The sequence below is a fragment of the Bos taurus genome, chromosome 8 (assembly GCF_002263795.3).
Source record: "Bos taurus isolate L1 Dominette 01449 registration number 42190680 breed Hereford chromosome 8, ARS-UCD2.0, whole genome shotgun sequence".
NCBI classification, from domain to species: Eukaryota; Metazoa; Chordata; class Mammalia; order Artiodactyla; family Bovidae; genus Bos; species Bos taurus.
In genome coordinates this window covers 71,687,595-71,709,965 of record NC_037335.1, presented here as the reverse complement: position 1 = coordinate 71,709,965, position 22,371 = coordinate 71,687,595, and the positions used below count along the sequence as shown (strand labels likewise).

Sequence of the window (22,371 nt, the reverse complement as noted above, 5' to 3'; positions counted from 1 at the left end):
AGAGGACTTTAACAAAATTCTTAGTGAGTTTGTTTACAGTCACTGTTTCCTACGACTGCTGCTGCTGCTGCTAAGTAGCTTCAGTCGTGTCCGACTCTGTGCGACCCCATAGACGGCAGCCCACCAGGCTCCCCAGTCCCTGGGGCTCTCCAGGCAAGAACACTGGAGTGCGTTGCCATTTCCTTCTCCAATGCATGAAAGCGAAAAGTGAAAGTCAAGTCGCTCAGTCGTGTCTGACTCTTATCGACCCCATGGACTGCAGCCTACCAGGCTCCTGCGTCCATGGGATTTTCCAGGCAAGAGTACTGGAGTGGGGTGCCATCGCCTTCTCCGTTCCTACGACTGGTGTTTAACAAAGGAATGGAATCAGGCTACCTGCTCGCAGATTTAGTTTTCTATGTCGCCTCCTAGTGACCCTTCTAGGAACTTCATTGATGGATTATCAGATACCGAGAGACCTGCCGCAGAAGGGAAATGTTTATAAGGAAATGTTTAGCTTTCTTCAGAATGATTTCACAATTGTAGCACATCCAAAGTCCATTTTTTTAATTCCACAATCACCTATCAGCCCAGATGCCTTGATAAAAAGGCAGAGTGGCTCTATATCTGGTTGATATTTGAGAAGACAGTTTTCTGTTTCGCATCTAGGAATTCAACCTAGATGAAAAAACATTAAAAAAAAAAAAAAAATTGAACGTTCCAAAAGGCAAAAATTGAATTTGCCACATCTCAGCCATTATTTATGTAGCATTTACATTGTATTTATAACTATTAATAAAAGAACTATTTTCTTTGCATTAGGTATTATAAGTAATATAGAAATGATTTAAAGTATACATTTGCATTGCATAAGTGTTAGACGCTCAGTCTTGTCAGTCGCTCAGTCTTGTCCGATTCTTGGCGACCCCATGGACTGTATGTAGCCTGCCAGGAGCCTCTGTCCATGGAATTTCCCAGGCAGGAATACTGGAGTGGGTAGCTATTCCCTTTTCTATGGGATCTTCCAGATCCAGAGCTTGAACCCAAGTGTCCTGCATAGCAGGTGGATTCTTTACCATCTGAACCACCAGGGAAGCCCATAGATTACATGCAAATAATACAAAAAAAAAAAAAAAAAGAACAAGTTCACCATTTTATGTAAGCTACTTGAACTTGGGAGGAGGTTAGTCTTCCCTGGGGGCCTGGAACTAATCCTCCGTTGATACCCAAGGAGGACTGTAATGGATGCTACTGGGAATGTTGGGTTTGTTTTAGTTTGTGTTGTCATCACTGCAGTCCTAGGCTTCCCTAGTGGCTCAGATGGTAAAAAATCTGTGTGCAATTCAGGAGACCTGGGCTCTATACCTGAGTTGGGAAGGTCCCCTAGAGAAGGGAATGGCTCACTGCAGTCCTGGCAGGACTGATGTAAAAATATACTTGATATTCCTTGGTACCATAACATTTAGATAATATAGTGTAACAAATACAGATTTTAATTTATTTTTTCAGAGGATTTTTAAAAGTGACTTGCAGAAACTTACATTGCAGAATTCATCCCCTGCCCATCCTTCACCCTTTGAGATGTACAGCCACTAGTAGCTCTGATCAATTTGACTTCCTTTTATATTTTATACTGTTTTTTCTGTGGGGTTCCCTGATCCTGCATCACTCAGTGGTTGGAGATGTGGGTACCAGTTTTGTCCAAACTCTGGGAGCCTATAAACCTTTGGCCCTCAGCCATTGATCTGCATGTGGGCTGGGGAGCATAGTCAGGGTTCAGCTGGGTTTCACTCCAGTCTTGGATTTTCCTCTTTGTGGCGTTCTCCTGAGTACTCAACACCCAGGCAGGTCGTTCCCCAGTTAACTGGGAGGATGTGGGAGGCTCATCAAACCTACCACGCTTCTCCTATGCCTACATCCTTCTTGTACCATTTCAGGCTGGTCCACTCTCACTCTCCCCGTGATTACAACTTCAGTCTAAGGTGCATCTTTGTCCTATTTGTTTCCGATTGGCACTTTAAAAAATTAATTAATTAATAATTAATTGTCTTAATTAATTAAGTCTTAAATACTTAATAATTAATTCTTATAAGTGGAATATAGTTGCTTTACACTGCTGTGTCAGTTTCTGCTGTACAACAAAGTGAATCAGCCACATGCATACACATATCCCTTCTTTTGGGATTTCCTTCCCATTTAGGTCACCACAGAGCACTGAGTAGAGTACTGTGCTGTATACACACACTGAGTAGTGTGTTCCCTGTGCTATACAATAGGTTCTCATGGCTGATATATGGTTTGAATTTCTTCTTCCCAATCCACAATGGCCCACTGAATGTCACTGAAAAAAAATATAAATGCAAAATTAGATAAAAGGTCTTGGAAGCAGCAGCATATGTGATGGGCCCTGAAGAGCCCCAGATTCGTTAGCTTCCAGATAAATCCACCTCTGTCCAGGGCAGAGGGCACTTGACTAAGTGCAGAGAGCCAGTCCAGCATGTCAAGACACAACATTCCAGGCTGGTAGCAAGTTCAGATTAAGCTGAGGCATTAATAAGGGTTGTTTATTCATGACTGGACAGCAAGACGTTCAGGGGGCAGAGGTGGAGGGCAGAGTTGCTTAGATAGTAGGTCTAGCAGGTGTGTCCATTCCCAGAAGGAGCCTTGACAGTGCTTGTGGATTCAAGGGGTAGGAGTCAAACCCCGGGGAAATGACAAGAGCCAGAAATATTAGGGCTATGAAATCGTAACTGCTCCACAACCAGAGACAGAACTGTGTCTACAAGGGGACTACTGGTTAGAGGTGGCTGTGAAAATGCTTCTGAGTCTGTAGACAGTATTAGAAGAAGATCCCTAGGAAATAGAGCAGAGAGAGGCATTTGAAACGAATGTAAAGTCTTGAAGGCCTAGGGTGAGTGATATGGACGAGCATGATGAATATTACTTAAAATTAAAAAGAGGCTTAATTGTCAGAAGACTCCTGGGGTTGTTTGAAAAACAGGGTAGCAGATGAGAAGTCTAGAATGATTATCTAGGCAGGAAGCAATGAAGTGGGAGGACTTAGGGAATTCCAGACATTTATAATTGGAGAGAGAGAGAAATTTGGAAAAAAAAAAAAAAATCACTAGAAATTGGTAGGTAGTTGAATGTGGAGCCCAGGACAGAGGAAATGAGTGATGATGGAGAGTTCCCTGAAGGAGATGTGGGAACAATAAGGAAAGTAACAAATCAAAAACAAAAAATCATTCTTTTAAAGGGAGAATAAGATATCACCAAAATGTATATTGTTCATCAACACATGTATTGTCCAGGGGACTGGAATATGTGAACATCTCTCCATTTTGTCAATTTAAAAAAAAAAAACACTATTCATAGTTGATATACAATGTTGCGTTAGTTTCAGATGTACAGCAAAGTGAATCACTTGTACATATACATATATTCACTTTTTTAATATTTTTTCCCATATAGGTCATTACAGAGTATTGAACAGTTATCTATTTTTATATAGATATGTGGATATATGTCAATTCCAATCTCCCTATTTATCCTTGCCCCCAGCCCAGTAATCATGTTTGTTTTCTACATCTGTGAGTCTATTTCTGCAAATAAGCTGATTTATACCACTTTTTTAGACTTCCCATATAAGCAGTATCACATGACATTTGTCTTGGACATGAAGATTATTGCTTGCTTTAATGAGGCTAGTGTATATGATACAGAATTTTTCTTTTTTCAGAAATTTACATAAAATGTTTCAATTAGCATGTTTTCTTTAAGCATGCATTTATCAGTATTCTTTCTCAAGGAATGGCTTTAATAAGAACAGATGCTTACTGAAAGCACACTAGGTATAAAGTGCTGAGTCACTGCTATCCTTTGCTGATTTAACTAGCTCCTCCCATCAATCAGTCGGCATTGCAACAGAAATGCACCAGGAACAACCAGCTTTCTTCTTTCATTTGCAGCTTTTATTTAATTGAATCAGAAAATTTGCATTTAGCACTTAAAACCTTTATTTCAGTAAATTAAAAAATGATTGCGGATAGCTTGAGCAGTTAAGAAAAAAGAAAATAGAGAACATAGGAGAACATGATGAGATGCTCTCTTATAAGAAAGAGCTGAAATCATTCCCAGGACAACCCCACATACCAAAGTAATCAACTGGAAACAGCACAGAAATTGCACACTGGAGTGCTCAAACCCATATATTGCAAGGATCTCAAAAGCCTTTCATGGAAATTGTATTTCCTCTCTGCTGGAGTCAGTTTTTTGAAAATTTTGTACGTCTATGAGTTTTCTGGCTAGTTTTCAAGAAGTCTAAAAAATTAAGGAAGTTAGAATTGACTTCTAGGCTTTTTGAATGACCAGGAGAGCTTCATGTCCTCTTTGGCCACCCTCACAAGTTTAAGAAAGATTTGGTAGCCAAAATGATTATTCTTTTTCCTCCTTCAGCGATAGGGAATGATCAGAACAGCCATTGACCTTTTAATTAGGAAGTGGAATCTGATTCTTCCTGCATGGATTTCCTCGGCATCTCCGCAGGAGAGAACTTTATTTAAACTATAATTAGTGGTAATTATGTCAGGTTCAAATTAAGAGAAGTACTTTTATGTTCCCAAAGCAATAACCTGTAATAAAAGATGTTTTCCTTCTTAGATTCAACATTGTAATTTACTTCCAAGTTTTAAGTAATTAGATTAATATTTTGCAAGAACATACTAGTGTAAGAAGACTACTTATTGTTGTATGAAGCTAAAGGAGCATGTAAAAAAGGATAGTTTTTTTTTTTTTTGATATATTAGCATATGTCTAAGCCACAGGTTGTGAATTCTACAAGTAAATGTTATAGAAAGATACTGCTTCTCTTCAGCATGTTCTGTCTGGATAAAGAACAGCTGAGAAACTACCAGAATTTGTGTAGCAAATATCTAGGGAAGGTTAAGAAGATCTTGCTTCCAGGATCCTCAGCCTAGCCTCGCACAGCCATTTTGGATATCCAATTTCAAGCTCTAAATAAAAAGAGATGGTTAAAAGTGAATTATTTTCTGCAAAATCTATAAGCATGTTATATTTCAGTGACTCATCTATATCTGCTAATTACGGTAACCTTTTTACATTCTGTTGTACTATATTTATGCATGCTTTCCCAGATCTCCTTAGCCATGGCTGATTAAGCAGTTATTGTAAAATTGACCAGTCTGTCACAGAAGAAAGAAAGCCGTTTTGTTTTTTAATACAGAAAGGCAAACAGTTTGCTTGCCCTAAGGACCATCTCTCTCTGCTCTCCAATGTGAGACAGCTTCATCTTTGTGGAGTGGAAGGACAGCTTGAAAACATTTCTGGAGACAATGGGTTTGATTCCTGGCCCAGGGAAGATCCCAGATGCAGCAGGGCAACCAAGACTGTGCACCGCAGCTACTGAGCCTGTGCTCTAGAGCCCATGCTCCACAAGAGAAGCCACCGCAATGAGAAACCCTCACACCACAACTAGAGAATAGCTGCCCCCCACCCCAGCCGCAACTAGAGAAAAGCCTGCACAGCAACAAAGACCTAGCACAGCCAAAAATAGAATAAATAAAATTATATTTAAAAAAAGAACACATTTCTAAAAAACATTTCCTTCTCCATCCCAAAAGGGAAAGTGTACTGGGCAGGATTTCCAGGAGAATGCTTTCTAGGGAAAACCCTCCTATTAACCCAGTACTTTGTAAAGACTCAAGAAAAGTCAATGAATGGATGAATGAGGGAATGAAAACAAAAACTCTAAAATGAAGTCAGTCACACAATGCTCTTTTGTCTCCCTTTGCAAAAATTACAAATTTTTGATAAATTTTCTATCATTAGACATACTCATTCAAAATAAAATTATACATCAGGTTTAGTGAATTATTGATTTGTAAGTGAAAACTTTCGCAAAGCAATCATGCAGCAAACTCTTCCATTAGAAAGGATAACTTTTCTATAATTGTTTAGTTGCTCAGTCATTTTGGACTCTTTGCGACCCTGTGGACTGTAGTCCTCCAGGATCCTCTGTCCACGGGATTTCCCAGGCAAGAATACTAGAGTGGGTTGCCATTTCCTCCTCCAGGGGATCTTCTTAAACCAGGGATCAAACTCTCATCTCCTGTGTTGGCAGGCAGATTCTTTACCACTGAACCACCAGGGGAGCCCATTTTCTATATCTTTATTTTGTTTTTGTTATTGTTTCCTAAATGCATTCAGACTCTGACACTGTTAAATTCTAGCTTACTCCTTTGGTAAGGTTGAAAACTCTTGGACTAAAATGAGCACTGCTGAATTATCTGTGAGACATTTAAGCACATCACGGAAAACAATTTTAATCATCTCAATCTTTTGATAAGAACAGAGAATCCCTCCAATCAACGAGTAGGCAAAAAACACAAAAATAAGCTAGCATTTGAAAAGGAGGGAACCATTTGATGTGGGAACTTACCATTTTGGCACTTGAATTGGGATCTGCCATTCCTCTGTGTTCTTTATTTGCAGATTTCTATAATAAACGTTTTGTTGTGTCAGGAACTGAACCAGAAGATATCGTGCACAGACACACATACACACTCAGACCACCTCTTTTTGATCCATGAAAAACTAAGACTGTGTAGGAATGAAGTGGGCAAAGGTGGGTGAGGGTGGGGGTGGTACTGGTTAAGTGACGTTTTATCAGAAACCATGTTTTCTTGTTAGCCTTGCTGTAACCACCCTGCCTGTCCAGCATGCTCTGAGACCCTTTTGTGTGATATGAGGATTCTGTGAAGTCACAGACTGAACACTGTCTTGGTCACCCCTTCTATCCATTAAAGAATGCACAATGAGAATTGCTGATTTTATAGAGACATAGTTGAGCATCTTGGTGATTAGCACCCAGCTCTAAATAATACATGTTCTATGTGTACTTGAGGATACTGGTGCAGATAAAGACTCCAGTGGTTCAGGTGATCTTAGAGACTCTGTAATCTCTCTCTTCTTTTTGCATCCAAGTAAATGACAACTTTGGGAAGTAAGCCCATCAAAGACACTGGAGATTATGAGATATTGGTGCATATTCAGAGATTGTATGATTCACTCAAATTTCCTGTCACAAATAATCATCTCCTAAAGAAGGCTGAGCACTGAAGAATTGATGCTTTTGAACTGTGGTGCTGGAGAAGATTCTTGAGAGTCCCTCGAACTGCAAGGAGATCCAACCAGTCAATCCTAAAGGAAATCAACCCTGAACATTGGAAAGACAGATGCTGAAGCTCCAATACTTTGGACACCTGATGCGCAGAGCTGACTCATTGGAAAAGACCCTGATTCTGGGAAAGACTGAGGACAGGATGAGAAGGGGGCAGAAGGGGATGAGATGGTTAGATAGCATCACTGACTCAATGGACATGAGTTTGAGCATGCTCTGGGAGATAGTGAAGAACAGGGAAGACTGGCATGCTGCAATCCATGGAGTAGCAAAGAGTCAGACATGGCTGAGCGACTGAGTAACAATATGGTGGTAAAAATTATAAAAGAAACCTATAAATCTGAGCTAAGGAAAAATATCTGGGCTTGTTTATCGTAAAGAAAGATGTATTTTACTTCTCTGCTTTCCTACTTATGTAATGTCTCTGTTTTGGCTCCATGTCTCTCATGCATGTGTGTGCTGATTTAACTACTTGGTTTCTCTGTCATCAATATTGATTTGAGAAACACACCTCCTCAGTTAGTGGAAAGCCCTCTGCTGCTCAAGGCCTCTCTGGAAGCCATCATTCAGCTTGACCCCTGAGAACCAGGGCTGGGTCTACAGCAGGGTAAGCAAGGCATTGTCCCAGGAATAACATTCAAGGGCTACAGACAAGCTCTGTGATCATAGTAAATAACATGTTACTGTGTTTTTTTAAAAAATCAGAACTAATTTCCAAGACTTCATGATGAGACAGTCAGTGTTTTAAATAAAGACAGAATCTGTGTACTTACAGGAGTCATTGTACTCCTATCACCGTAATCCCAGCCCTGCTGAGAAGTTCCTATTTCTGCCCAGAGTCAGAGAGCTGTGTTATATCACTGGACCTTTTCAAGGAACTGATGAGTGGTTAAGTGGCACCAAGATTATTAGTGATACGGACACAGATTAGCACAACTAATACAGAGGAGGGACATACCAAAGTGATGTAGTGTGGACTGGAGAAGCTGGTTGGAAGTCTCTCCAAGGACTCTGTGTTTCTTCGCTGGTGAAAAGAGATACTCTTAAGCCTCCAGTTAATGCTCAAATAGGACTGTTTCCCATGCCTACAGAATCATTTTTCGAGTCCTCCCTAGAATATAGTCTTAGTAAATGTACAAATGTTGCAACACACAGAGATAACATTCTTGCCTAGGTTGTTCTCTTGTGAAGGATGAGTCTAAGAACCTACCTATAAAGCAATCATACTTTTGAGAGAGTGGGAGTTTCTTTGCATGTGTTAGTGCTAAGTTATTTTAAACTCTTTGAGACCCCATGGACTGCAGCCCGCCAGGCTCCTCTGTCCATGAGATTCTCCAGACAAGAATAACTAGAGTGTGTTTCCATGCCCTCCTCCAGGGGATCTTCCTGACCCAGGGATTGAACCCATATCTCTTATGTCTCCTGCATTGCAGGCAGGTTCTTTACCACTAGTGCCACCTGGGAAGCCCAGGAGTTTCTTTACGTTCTGGCCTAGGTTACCCTTTGTTAGGTGCTGTCTCTTAACCCTCAGTGGTTTTTATAATACAATCAGAAAGAACGGTTCAGTGGAAACAGAACCGGGAGAGGCCCTGGGTACCAAAAATCTAACCAAGCATCATTAATGTAACTGAAAAAAGGATCCCAAACACCATCCTTCCCCAAACCACTGTTTTCCTAAGAACTAGCCTTTTGATGGGTAACTAATGTATCAAACAGGCATCAGTTGAATCATGATTTATATAATTTTATGACAAATAATACAAAAAGCCTAAACAAGAAATGCAAGGACTCAAACTGTCCTCTACAATCTGCTGCTGCTGCTGCTAAGTGGCTTCAGTCGTGTCCGACTCTGTGCGACCTCATAGACAGCAGCCCACCAGATTCCCCCGTCCCTGGGATTCTCCAGGCAAGAACACTGGAGTGGGTTGCCATTTCCTTCCCCAATCCATTAAAGTGAAAAGTGAAAGTGAAGTCGCTCAGCTGTGTCCAACTCTTAGCAACCCCATGGACTGTAGCCTACCAGGCTCCTCCGTCCATGGGATTTTCCAGGCAAGAGGACCCGAGTGGGCTGCCAATGCCTTCTCCAGTCCTGTACAATCTACACTTACAGTATATCATGCTATGTGCATGTGTGTGCTCAGTTGCTTAGTCATATCTGACTCTTTGTGACTCCATGGACTATAGCCTGCCAGGCTTCTCTGTCCATGGGATTCTCCAGGCAAGAATATTGGAGGGGTGGTCATTTCTTCCTCCTGGGGATCTTCCTGAATCATGGGTCGAACCTGTGTCTCTTATGTTTCTTTCATTGGCAGGAAGATTCTTTATCACCGTGCTACCTGGGAAGCCCCATATTATTCTATATAGCTAAATTCACCCAAATATTTATTAAACTCTTCTTCTAAGTTCCCCCATTTAACTAAAATTTCGGACTTCCCTGGTGGCTCAGACGGTAAAAGCATCTGCCTACAATCCAGGAGACCCGGGTTCAATCCCTGGGTTGGGAAGATCCCCTGGAGAAGGAAATGGCAGGCCACTCCAGTATTGTTGCCTGGAAAATCCCATGGACAGAGGAGCCTGGCAGGCTGCAGTCTATGGGGTCGCAAAGAGTCGGACATGACTGAGCGACTTCACTTTCACTTTCTAAGTTCCCCCATTTAACTAAAATTTTGGATAGCTCTTAGGGATTTTGTATTCTAGAAGTGCAACAAATATGCCCCAGGCTCTATTTGAACTTCTGGTAACTATTTATCATTGTTCATGTGGTCAGAGGATGAGATGGTTAGATAGCATCACCGACTCAATGGACATGAATCTGAGCAAACTCTGGGAGATAGGGGCTTCCCTGGTGGCTCAGATAGCAAAGAATCTGCCTGTAATGCAGAGACTCTGGTTCAATTTCTGGGTCGGGAAGATCCCCTAGAGAAGGGAATGCCTACTCACTCCAGTATTCTTGCCTGGAGAATTCCATGGACAGAGGACCCTGATGGGCTATAGTCCACGGGATCGCAAAGAGTCAGACACAACTGAGTGTCTAACACTAACTGCTGCTAAGTCACTTCAGTCGTGTCCAACTCTGTGAGACCCCATAGACGGCAGCCCACCAGGCTCCTCCGTCCCTGGGATTCTCCAGGCAAGAGTCCTGGAGTGGGGTGCCATCGCCTTCTCCTAACACTAACAACAGGAGTTAGTGAAAGACAGAGGAAACTGACGTGCTGCAGTCCATGGGATTGCAAAGAATCAGACATGACATAGTGACTGAACAACAGCATATAGTCAGACTACCTTCTCCCGACTACCTTCTCTGAGAGTGAAACTGTTTTGCATATTACTTTAAAGAAAATACAATTGGGAAATCTACTGCAACAGTGCATGAGGCATAGTAGATAATTAACAGACATTAAGTGCTAAATATATATAAACACGGGGCTAAGTGCAGTTATATACAGTTTCTTATTTAACCCTGATATTGACATCCTGTGTTTCCATATCAGAAAATCTCAGTGTAAGCTTAAAAAAGTACCACACAATATTTCCTGTTCATCTGAGTGGACAATGAAGACTTGTTTCTTGGGGTCACTATTGTCATAATAAAAAGTAAGCATGGATAAAAATGAGAAACCATCATATTACCACAGAAGGAGTATACAATCCTGAGTAAGAGAAGTTCAGTAAAAACCTTTCTACTATCATGTCATAGATATGTCCCTGGGGGTATGGTGGGAGCATGTTCTATAATACTGTACAGTAAAAAGCACAGGACTTATCAGAAATGGAGAGTTGGGGCAAGATCACTAACCAAAAAAAATTTCTAATTTTAAACACTAACACCACTATATTTTCATTGGCATTTGCATCTATCAATAAGCAGTTCATACTTCCTTCAAGAAATAGGTCCTTGTGGGCAGTTGCATTGGTATAATCTTATCACCAAGTTTTCTTCATTGGTTAATTTTTTTAAAGAATGCTTTCGTAGCTTCTTAATCAGCACTCACACTTGTTTTCCCCCCACTGAGCCAAATACACTGGAAATCATAACTATTGTTAAAGGTACTAAACAAGCCATAACTTGCTGGGATTTCTCCAGGATTGTCATCTTTTTTTATTATTATTATTTCTATAGGTATTATTTTAATAAGCTTTCCCTTTAAAGTAAAAAGATACACAAAGAAATATATGAATAAAAAGTGTTGAGATGGGTGAATTTTCCACAAATGAGCACATCTGGGTAACCAAGCTCCACCAAGATCAAAAAAAGAACTGTACTGCCACCCCCTACCCCCTCAAAATCCACTCTTCCCTGTGATAACAACTACCCGGACATCTAATATCATAGATTGGTTTTGTTAGTTCGAACTTATGTAAGTTGAACTGTACAGTTTGCCTTTGAGTCTGACATGTTGTCTAGCAGTATGTTTGTGGTAGTATTACATCACCTATAATATGTTGTAAACATCTATAGTTTGTCCATTTTTCCTTCTCTGTAGTATTCCACTGTATGAATATATAGTGAATCATTCCCCTTTTTTGTTACTAAATATTTGTATTATTTTTGCTTTTTGCAAATAATGCTGTTGGAACATTATTGTTGATGTTTTCTGATATGCACATGTACCTCTTTCTGTTGGGTGTATTCATATGACCGAAATTGCTAGATTACAGGGAATGTGTATGATCAGTTTTAGGCCATAGTATCAGTTTTACCTACTGGTTGTACCATTTAAATTTTCATTAGCTTTTATGAGAGTTTTCACTCTGTATATCCCCACTAATAATTGGCATTATCATCCTTATTCATTTCTAGTCATTTCATGAGAAAATACAATACAGACTAAAAAAAATACACAAAACAGATTCGTGGCTTAATGAAACATTTAAGGTAAATACCCTTGTAATTACTAAACTGATTAAGAAATTTCAAGTTTCCCATCATTACTGCCACCCACTTCCTACCCCTCTAAATTAACCACTTTCCAATCTTAAAGTAATGACCTCCTCCTTGCACACAATTATACTTTCACCCCTGAATATTAATCTCTTAACACTATACACGGTACATTTTTAATTTTTATGAGAAAAAGACTTTTCCCAATATTTTTCTGCCACTGATTTCTAATAGAATTTTATTTTGAGGACATATTTTGTATGACACCAACTCTTTTAGATTTATTAAGACTTGTCTTATATCCCAGTGGTGGTTTATATTTGTAAAATTTTCTAGCTGTGCACAAATTAGTATTTTATTTAACCAATATATTCTTCAGAAATAATGTCTTGATTTATTTCAGTCCTGACATTCTTTCCTTCCTTATCTGTCAATAGAAGATCATTGATATGGAATCATGTTAGACTATTCTTCTACATTTCCCACTTCACTTAGCTTAGGGATAGTTCACTTCAAACATACATACAGCTACTTTTGCAATTGATTAAAACTAGTGCAATCAATATTTTCTTACATGTAGAGGATGAATATCAGGTAAGATGGGCTCATTCCTTGTCTGCTGCTCATCACCAAAGTATGCTTTATTCTCCACTCCTAGGGTTTCTCGAGGTGGGCTGTCAAGAAGGAATTGAATATTGATACCAGCTATAGTATGGGATAAGCCTATGGTTAATAGTAAATCATCTAGGAGATTTTTAAAAGACTGATTGATACTCATGTGCCACTCTATAACAATTACATCTGAAGGAGGAATCAAATTTAGCGTAAAAAAAAAAACAAACAAACTTGTAATTCTGATGTGCAGAGAAGTTGGGAACCATGGGGCTAACATCTGAATGAGAATGAAGTGTGTAAAAGCTCAACTTGTTACACTTTTACTTGGTCTTCAGTAAGAGGTTTATACCTTCTTCCCATCAAATATTCTTTGTGGCCACAAAGTTTATACTGTCTTGGTAATGGTCCCCTTCAACACATAAAGAATACAGACCTACCTTTGAACTTGCTTCAACCTAATACACTTTTTGTAACGAATTAGTAATATGACAACCACAACACCAAAAATAACCAGGAAAAGCACGACCACCAGGATGCAGAGATCTGTAACATGAAAACACATGAGCTTCAGCCAAGACATCAACCTTGGAACAATGGAATCTTAACATTTAACTGAGATGTTAAAGTTATGTTTCTGTCTTCCTTGAAGGACTTTAATTCTACCCTCCTCTGTTTTTTTTTTTTTTTTAAATAAAGTCAAAGACCAGGACATTGTACAAATTATTATCTGTATTAGGAATGGACTTTCCACCCAAGATTACATTATGTTTAAGAGAATCCCAGTCGGTGGAAAAATTTGGATTATCAGTGTTTAACTGACTAGAAAAGGTCTTACTGGGTTAAGGGTTCTTGAAGGAACTAATCTACATTTAACTGGAAGAAGATACATTCATTCCAGATTAATTGTAGTAAATTCAAACTTGGGTATTTAAACATTAACAATAAGAAAAATATCATACAAATCCATACAGAAATACAACACATGTGTAGCAGACCTGGCATATAAGCAGAAAGTATTCTCACTGGTGAGGTTTCTGATATATATGCAAGATATTATGTGTATATACTTTGTTGTTTTATTGTTTAGTTGCTAAGTCGTGTCCGACCCTTTGTGACCCCATGAACTGTAGCCTGCCAGGCTCCTCTGTGCATGGGATTTCCCAGGCAAAAATACTGGAGTGAGTTGCCATTTCCTACCCCAGGGGATCTTCCCAACCCAGGGATCAAACCCATGTCTCCTACATTGGCAGGCAAAATCTTTACCACTGAGCTACCAGGCAAGCCCCTATATATTTTTTAATGATTATTATTTATTTATTTTTTGGTCGCAGTTCACAGAATGCAGAACTCCCCTGACCAAAGATTGAACCTATGCCCCTTTTAGTGGAAGCACAGAGTCTTAGCAACAGGACCACCAGGATGTTCTAAGATAGTATATTATTCTGGGATGCTCACTGGTAACATTTAAGGTTTCCTCCCATTCCGTAGAGGCCTGAATTCCCTCACACTGACACTCAAGTTCACCGTCATCCACCTGCAAGAGCCATAAATCAAATAATTCATCACATGACTGACATAAAACTTGTGTTTTCCACCTCATTCAGCTTAGTGTTCACACACACCCAAAATACACACACCCACACACTCATGAACATTTTATTGACTAATTAACTAATCCAAAATCAAGGTTGGGAAAAATAAGGCAATAAAATACAAGGAGCAGCTATCTTTGAAGATGGCCTTAGAGCAAGAGAAGGATTCTGACAAATTTGAAACTCAATGAACCAGATGGTTTGGCTTATCTTTCCAGAAGCCATCAATCTTATTGAATGAATAGCTCTTGCCAAATTTGGGCATATCATAGCCAAAGAGAAGACTTCAACTAGATTTTGTGAGATGACATTAATGTGAGGGAAAAAAAGCAGTGACATAAATGCTTACTTCATCCAAAAGCATTGTGTAATGGTTAAGGACATACACTGTTTCTATACTGAAAGCTCAGCTTTTCCTTTCATAGAATATCAGTGTGACTGCTTCACAATCTCTAAAAGAAGGCATAGGAATAGTACTTATCTTTCAATTATGAAACTTTTAAAATTTAATATATATATAAAACTCTTGAAAGAGTACAACTCTATATAGTGTTACTGATTAATTTGATTTAGGAAAGATATTATCCACAAAAGCAAACTGCTAGATACTGCTAGTATTGAACAGCGTCAAAATGAGTGAAAAAATTGTTGTTGCTTTTTTTGTTTGTTGTTTGTTTGTTTTTCTCAAAAGCTTTGGGCTAATGTTAGTACTGGTATAATTTAACTGTAAGAGAAATTATGATAGATGCAACTTTTTAAAAAGTTTTTTTGGAAGTAGATCATTTTTAAAGTCTTTATTGAATTTGTTACAATATTGCTTCTGTTTTATGCTCTGGGTTTTGGGCCAAGAGGCATGTGGGAGCTCAGTTCCCCGATGAGGGATTGAACCTGAATCTCTTGTATTGGAAGGTGAAGTCTTAAAGTCTTAACCATGGTCTGCCAAGGAAGTCCCAATAGACCCAACTTTAAACTTTTGGTTTAAACTTCATACATACATAAATTACTGGGTTTCTAGATTACCAGTCCAATGATAAGACATATACTTGCAATATTGGCATTATCTATGTATAACACTTGGTTTGGCTCTTTGGTTCAGTATTATTACTGCATGAAAAAATATGGATCCCAAATGCATATTTGATTTAAAAATCACCATGCATACATATATACATACACACACACACACTCATGGGTGCACCTGTACTTATACACAGGCTCGGAAATGAAGTCTTGTGCAAACAAGTGACTGGTAAGACATTAATTTAAAAAGGGGTCAAACCTTACAGAATTTTCATTGCACTGAGCAGAGCAATCAGTTGAATTGTAGGCCTTTTCAATAGTCACACATTCACCATTGCTGCACACCTAGAAATGAAGTCACCAAGATCAATTAGAATTACTCACTCAGAATTTGCATTATTTGTCCTAATGAAAAACCACATGTAGAGTCTTCTGTGGAAAAAGAAATCTTCTATAAATGTTAAGTGGGTATTTGAAAAAAATGCACTGTACAATCAAATATTGTTATATACAAATACATTAATCATTATAATGTCTATGTCCTCATGACTTCTTCAAATGTTAACCTATCAATGATTCTACCATTGTAATTGCAGCAATTTCTTCTATTATTTCTACCACATTTTCTTCTAATTTGATAAGGATCCATGTTTGTTATATCACAGTTGCTAGCTGGGCATTTTGTCAATATCCATTAATCTTATTATTATGATTTATACTTATTAATTTTGTTTTAAATTATGCTTTTGGGGGGGGGTAAGTTTTATGACCAAATTACTGTTCTGTTGCTCTTGGTTATTACCTGGCTTATCTTAGCTCATTTATTTGCAAAGAGTCAGACACGACTAAGGGACTAAACAGTTTCTTTATCTAGAATTCCTATTAAATCTGTATCAGATTTCTTAGAACTACATATCTTACTTTAATTCACTTTCTTTTCTTTTTAGAAATTTCATCTTAGTTTTATTTTTTAAGAAGAGTAGCTTTCAATTTACTGATTTTTTATAGTTTTGATTCCATGGCTTACTGCATAAATTGCATAAAAGCAATCATGATTCATTTTGTACTCTGAAGGCAGTGCTTCTGGATTTCAAATTGTATCATTTTTATAAATTTAGTACCCTTTTTAAAAATTTTTAAATAATAGCATCTTTTATTTTTTAAATTAATTTTTAGTGGAGCATAGTTGCTTTATAATATTATGTTTATTATATATATAATATATATGTTGCTATATAATGTTATATATCCATTAAAATATAAATTTAATTTATTTCTAAAGGATTTTCCTCTTTCTAAAAATGTATCAGTTTCACAGGAACTATCATCTTTGATTTCTTAGACTGTCTCCTTTGTTCACCACCTGGTTTCTTTCATGTCTGTTTTTCAGTCTTCTTTCCTTATGTTTACTGAATGGGTTTTCTATATACATGATTAAACACTGAGAAACTTTGTTTTAAAACCCATGCTGACCTCTTTTCAAGGATTTCAGGCTCAACCAAAGGAAAATACTGAGATGTTTCTTATTTTTATTTTGCAATTTTAAATGTTTACTAAAGAGATAGCTACAGAGACCAATTTTGAGCAATTCTGTATGAGAGAACGAACCAGCGAATTTCCTCTTTTCTCTACTCTTAATCTCTCTGCAGTCTACATCTTTCTATCTTACCTTCTCTTCTCTTTTTGTCTTTTTTTTTCTTATCTATGTTGTACATTCTGTAGTATAACTAAGGAAAAGGGCACCTAGGTGTAATGGCATATGCTTGCCCTCTTTGCTATGCCAAATTAAATTGACCAAGAAAGAATAACTGCTAAGAGAAACTAGAATGCTTTTAAGGCATTTGAAGTTCCTCATGTCTAAAAAACTAGTAACTCATGTCTAAAACATAGTGTAAATATGAAAATGACAAATTCTATAAGTAGTGTCTTTGTGATACCTCTATAGACTAGTGTTTGCTATGCACGGCTTCCCTTATGAGGAACCAACAGCATTATGAGTGGTGGTGCACTTCTGCACAAGCTTTCTCTTGAAGGAATCAGGTACTCTGTGCGGTGGTGGTACCTAGTCACGGTGAGTTTGCACCATCACTAAATGCTCTTTAACAACTGCTCCCCTTTCAACTTCTTTGTTGAATCCCAGTCACTCTATGAAGGGGACCTCATACTTTTGCTTGATACCTCTGGCTGATTTTCCTTACCTGAAGTGAACAGAAAACTATTTGGTATTTTCTTTAAACTGATGCCTCATACACTCTGTTATTGAAAGCTCTTGACCTTTCTAGATTGTGGTTGCTACACAAACAAATTTTCATAACTATTGACTCCTCACCATTTTTATATTTATTTAGTCATTTTCATGAGGTGTGTAGCTCAGTTGTGTCCGACTCTGTGACCCATGGACTGTAGCCTGCCAGGCTCCTTTGTCCCTCTATACTTAAAATTATGCACTTGAAATATAGGTCTCTATGAAATTAACTTCTGATTTCTTTTTTATATGCTGAATTTTTACTTTCCAATTAATTTTTCTATCTCATTATATGAATGCTACTGTGTTTGTGGGTGGTGGTTTAGAGAGGAGAGCCATGTCATAGATACTTTTCAGTTTCAAAGTTGCTGATTTTAATACAGTATTATATTTTTCAAAAACTCTGTGCTTATAAACCTTGATGTGCTGGTTATTGTTTTTAGTATACATTCTCAAGTTTTCATCTCAGAGTGATAAAACCTTTCCAAATCTAGCTTCATTCTACCTGTTCAACTTAGTTTTCTACCATTTTACCTAGAACTCCAATCACACTAAAACTGTCAGTTACCTGGATATGCCATATATTATACTTTGTACCTTGTATATTATGTAGGTATGCCTTTAAAAAAAGCGCATTTTCTCAAATCATGAATAAGACGAAAAGACAACCTTCAGAATAGGAGAAAATATTTGCAAATGAAGCAGTGGATAAGCGATTAATCTTCAAAATATAGCAACAGCTCATGCTACTCAAATATCAAAAAACAAGCACCCAATTAAAAAAAAGAGCAGAGGACCTAAACAGACATTTTCCAAAGAGGACATACAGATGACCAACATACACATGAAAATTTGCTCAGTCATGTCCGACTCTGTGTGACCCCATAGACGGCACCCACGAGGCTCCCCCATCCCTGGGATTCTCCAGGCAAGAACACTGGAGTGGGTTGCCATTTCCTTCTCCAATGCATGAAAGTGAAAAGTGAAAGTGAAGTTGCTCAGTCCTGTCCGACTCTTCACAACCTGGCCCACCAGGCTCCTCCATCCATGGGATTCTCCAAGCAAGAGTACTGGAGTGGGGTGCCATGGCCTTCTCCCACTAATTATTAGAGAAATGCAAATCAAAATTACAATCATATATCACCTCACACCAGTCAGAATGACCATTATCAAAATACATACAAACAATAAATGCTGGAGAGGGTGTGGAGAAAAGGGAACCTTCTTGCACTATCGGTGGGAATGTAAATTGATACAGTCACTATAGAGAACTGCATGTAGATTCCATAAAAAACTAAAAATAGAGCTACCATATGGTCCAGCAATCCTACTACTGGGTATATACACAGAGAAAACCATAATTCAAAAAGACACATGCACTCCAATATTTATTGCAGCACTGTTTACAATAGCCAGGACATGGAAGCAACCTGAATGTTCATCGACAAAAGAATGGATAAAGAAGATGTGATACATATATACAACGGAATATTATTCAGAATAACATTTAAAAGGAACAAAATGGGGTCATTTGTAGAGAGGTGGATAGACCTGTGGTCTGCCATACAGGGTGAAGTAAGTCAGAAAAAGGAAAACAAATATATATTAATGCGTATATGTAGAATTGAGAAAAATGATCTTATTTGCAAAGCAGAAGCAGACACAGATGTTGAGATCAAACACATGGCCACCAAGGGGGAAAGGAAGGAGTGGAAGGAATTGGGAGATTGGGATTGACATGTACACAATATTGATACAATATATAAAATAGATAACTGATGAGAGCCCACTGTATAGTACAGGGAACTCTACTCAGTGCTCTGTGGTGATATAAATGGAAGGAAATCCAAAATAGAGGGGATATATGTAAACGTATAGCTGATTCATTTTACTGTACAGTAGAAGCTAATACAACATTATAAAGCAACTATACGCCAATAAAAGTTAGTTAAAACATAGAAACATGTCTTTCTCTTCTTCTGTATGTTGAAAAACGCTCATGAAGTCGAAACTGAAATGTCTCTCATTTAATGGCATCCGGAGATGCCATTCCACATTCTCTAAGAAACGTCAGTCACTTCCTTTGGACTCATACATATTGATCACATCACAGTGAAAGCAATTGAGTTGAATTGTAATGATACACTTGATTTAATCTAAGAAATTCTCAAGTACACACATCTTTACATCATCTGTGTCCTGCACAGATACTGACATCGTTGTGCATGCCCAGTAAATACATCTGAATGAATAAAATAGATGAAGACTGTATGGCTACTTCATAGTCAATTAAATTCAAAGCAGTATAATTTCATTAAGACACTAAGCACATTTGTAACATTTACATAATTGGTATAAAAATATTAAAATGAATATTTACTAATAGTGTTATTGCTATTTTGCTCATTTAAAAACTGTTGCAGATTTTTTTCGGTGTTCCCATAGATAGGCCCTCTGGGGCCAATTACAGGATCCAATGAAGTTTTAAGTGACTGAACAAGAAGTTTTAATAAAACAAAGGGCATTCATCTTACCATTCCATCGCCACATTTTGTGCCAGGTGCAACCAGGCCAAAATCCTTAGAATCATGGTATAAATAGAAGGTTTTGCATTCACTGGTATTCTGTTTCAGATGCTTCTTAAGGTGGTAGATCTTCTCTTCTCCAAGGACAGAAGAGTGATGCCCACCTGTGCAAAATATCTTTCCACATTTGATATCTCTGAAGGGAAGCAAGAATATTCTCACACTTGGGACAAGAAATAGAACTTTAGAAACTAGGCTGGCAGTGGAGTGGCCTGCTTATTTTTTTCTAAACCTAGGCTTGTCAGAGCCTACGAGAAGCCAGGTAAGCCTCTGGACAAAGTCCTGACCCTGAAAACTGAGATGAGCAGACAAAGATACTAAATGGCTATATTTCTTTATGATACCTAGGCAATTCTCATAAAGCAATATTAGCTTAAGCTTACAGGAGAATATTGTTAGTAATTTGGATGAGCATAACTTGAACCAGTAGCATATTAGGCACCTATCGACCTGGGGAGTTCATCTTTCAGTGCCCTATCTTTTTGTCTTTTCATACTGTTCATGGTTTCTCAAGACAAGAGTACTGAAGTGGTTTGCCAGTCCCTTTTCCACTGGACTACATTCTGTCAGAATGTCCACCATGACTCATCTGTCTTGGGTGGCCCTACACAGCATGGCTCATAGTTTCATTGAGTTAGACAAGGCTGTGATCAGTTAGACAAGGTCCATGTGATCAGATCGGGTAGTGTTCTTTGATTGTGGTTTTCAGTTGTCTGCCTTCTGATGGAGAAGGATAAGAGGCTTATGGAAGCTTCCTGATGGGAAAGGGGGAAACTGGGTCTTGTTCTGATGGGTGGAGCCATGATCAGTACATCTTTAATCCAATTTTCTGTTGACCAGTGGGGCTGTGTTGCCTCCCTGTTATTTACCTGGGGCCAAACTATGGTGGAGGTAATGAAGATAATGGCGACCTCCTTCAAAAGATCCCATGCACATACAGCTACACTCAGTGCCCACAACCCTGCAGCAGGCCACCACCAATCCACACCTTCACTGGAGACTCCTGGACACTCTTGGGCAACTCTGGGTCAGTGTCTTGTGGGGTCACTGTTCCTTTCTCTAACAGGAGATGGCAAGAATGAATGGTGATGTTTTAGGAATCTGTGAGCTAAAATGGATTGGAATGGGTGAATTTAACTCAGATGACCATTATATCTATTACCGTGAGCAAGAATCCCTTAGAAGAAATGGAGTAGCTATCATAGTCAACAAAAGAGTCTGAAATGCAGTACTTGGATGCAATCTCAAAAATGACAGAATGATCTCTGTTCATTTCCGAGACAAACCATTCAATATCACAGTAATCCAAGTCTATTCCCTGACCAAGAATGCTGAAGTTGAATGGCTCTATAAAGACCTACAAGACCTTCTAGAACTAACACCCAGAAAAGATGTCCTTTTCATTATAGGGGACTGGAATGCAAAAGTAGGAAGTCAAGAAACACCTGGAGTAACAGGCAAATTTGGCCTTGGAATACAGAATGAAGCAGGGCAAAGGCTAATAGAGTTTTGCCAAGAGAACGCACTGGTCATAGCAAACACCCTCTTCCAACAACACAAGAGAAGACTCTACACATGGACATCACCAGATGGTCAACACCGAAATCAGATTGATTATATTCTTTGCAGCCAAAGATGGAGAAGCTCTATACAGTCAGCAAAAACAAGACCGGGAACTGACTGTGGCTCAGATCATGAACTCCTTATTGCCTAATTCAGACTTGAATTGAAGAAAGTAGGGAAAACCACTAGACAATTCAAGTATAACCTAAATCAAATCCCTTATGATTATACAGTAGAAGTGACAAATAGATTCATGGAATTAGATCTGATAGACAGAGTGCCTAAGGAACTAAGGACAGAGGTTCATGACATTGTACAGGAGACAGGGTTCAAGACCATCTCCAAGAAAAAGAAATGCAAAAAAGCAAAATGGCTGTCTGAGGAGGCCTTACAAATAGCTGTGAAAAGAAGAGAAGTGAAAAGCAAAGGATAAAAGGAAAGATATACCAATTTGAATGCAGAGTTGCAAAGAATAGCAAGGACAGATAAGAAAACCTTCCTCAGTGATCAGTGCAAAGAAATAGAGGAAAACAATAGAATGGGAAAGGCTAGAGATATCTTCAAGAAAATTAGAGATACCAAGGGAACATTTCATGCAAAGATGGGCACAATAAAGGACAGAAATGGCATGGATCTAACAGAAGAAGAAGAAGTGGCAAGAATATAAAGAAGAGGTGGCAAGAATACACAGA

The 22,371-nt window shown here is 38.5% G+C and overlaps 1 protein-coding gene across 2 annotated transcripts in view; it reads right to left on the bottom strand.

Moving 5' to 3' along the window:
* Nucleotides 1-3,928: 3,928 nt before the first annotated feature.
* ADAM7 (ADAM metallopeptidase domain 7) overlaps nucleotides 3,929-22,371 on the bottom strand; it is a 52,577-nt gene continuing 34,134 nt past the window's right edge. The window contains exons 16-23 of one of the 2 annotated variants that reach the window (XM_024996255.2): nucleotides 20,066-20,252; nucleotides 15,551-15,631; nucleotides 14,130-14,208; nucleotides 13,112-13,217; nucleotides 12,634-12,733; nucleotides 8,136-8,201; nucleotides 6,437-6,493; nucleotides 3,929-4,991 (exon numbers count right to left, since the gene is read on the bottom strand). In XM_024996255.2, coding sequence (XP_024852023.1) covers nucleotides 4,947-4,991; nucleotides 6,437-6,493; nucleotides 8,136-8,201; nucleotides 12,634-12,733; nucleotides 13,112-13,217; nucleotides 14,130-14,208; nucleotides 15,551-15,631; nucleotides 20,066-20,252 — 721 coding nt within the window. In that variant the 3' untranslated portion in view covers nucleotides 3,929-4,946. The remainder of the gene's footprint in view (nucleotides 4,992-6,436; nucleotides 6,494-8,135; nucleotides 8,202-12,633; nucleotides 12,734-13,111; nucleotides 13,218-14,129; nucleotides 14,209-15,550; nucleotides 15,632-20,065; nucleotides 20,253-22,371) is intronic. The other variant, XM_024996256.2, reaches the window with a different exon arrangement.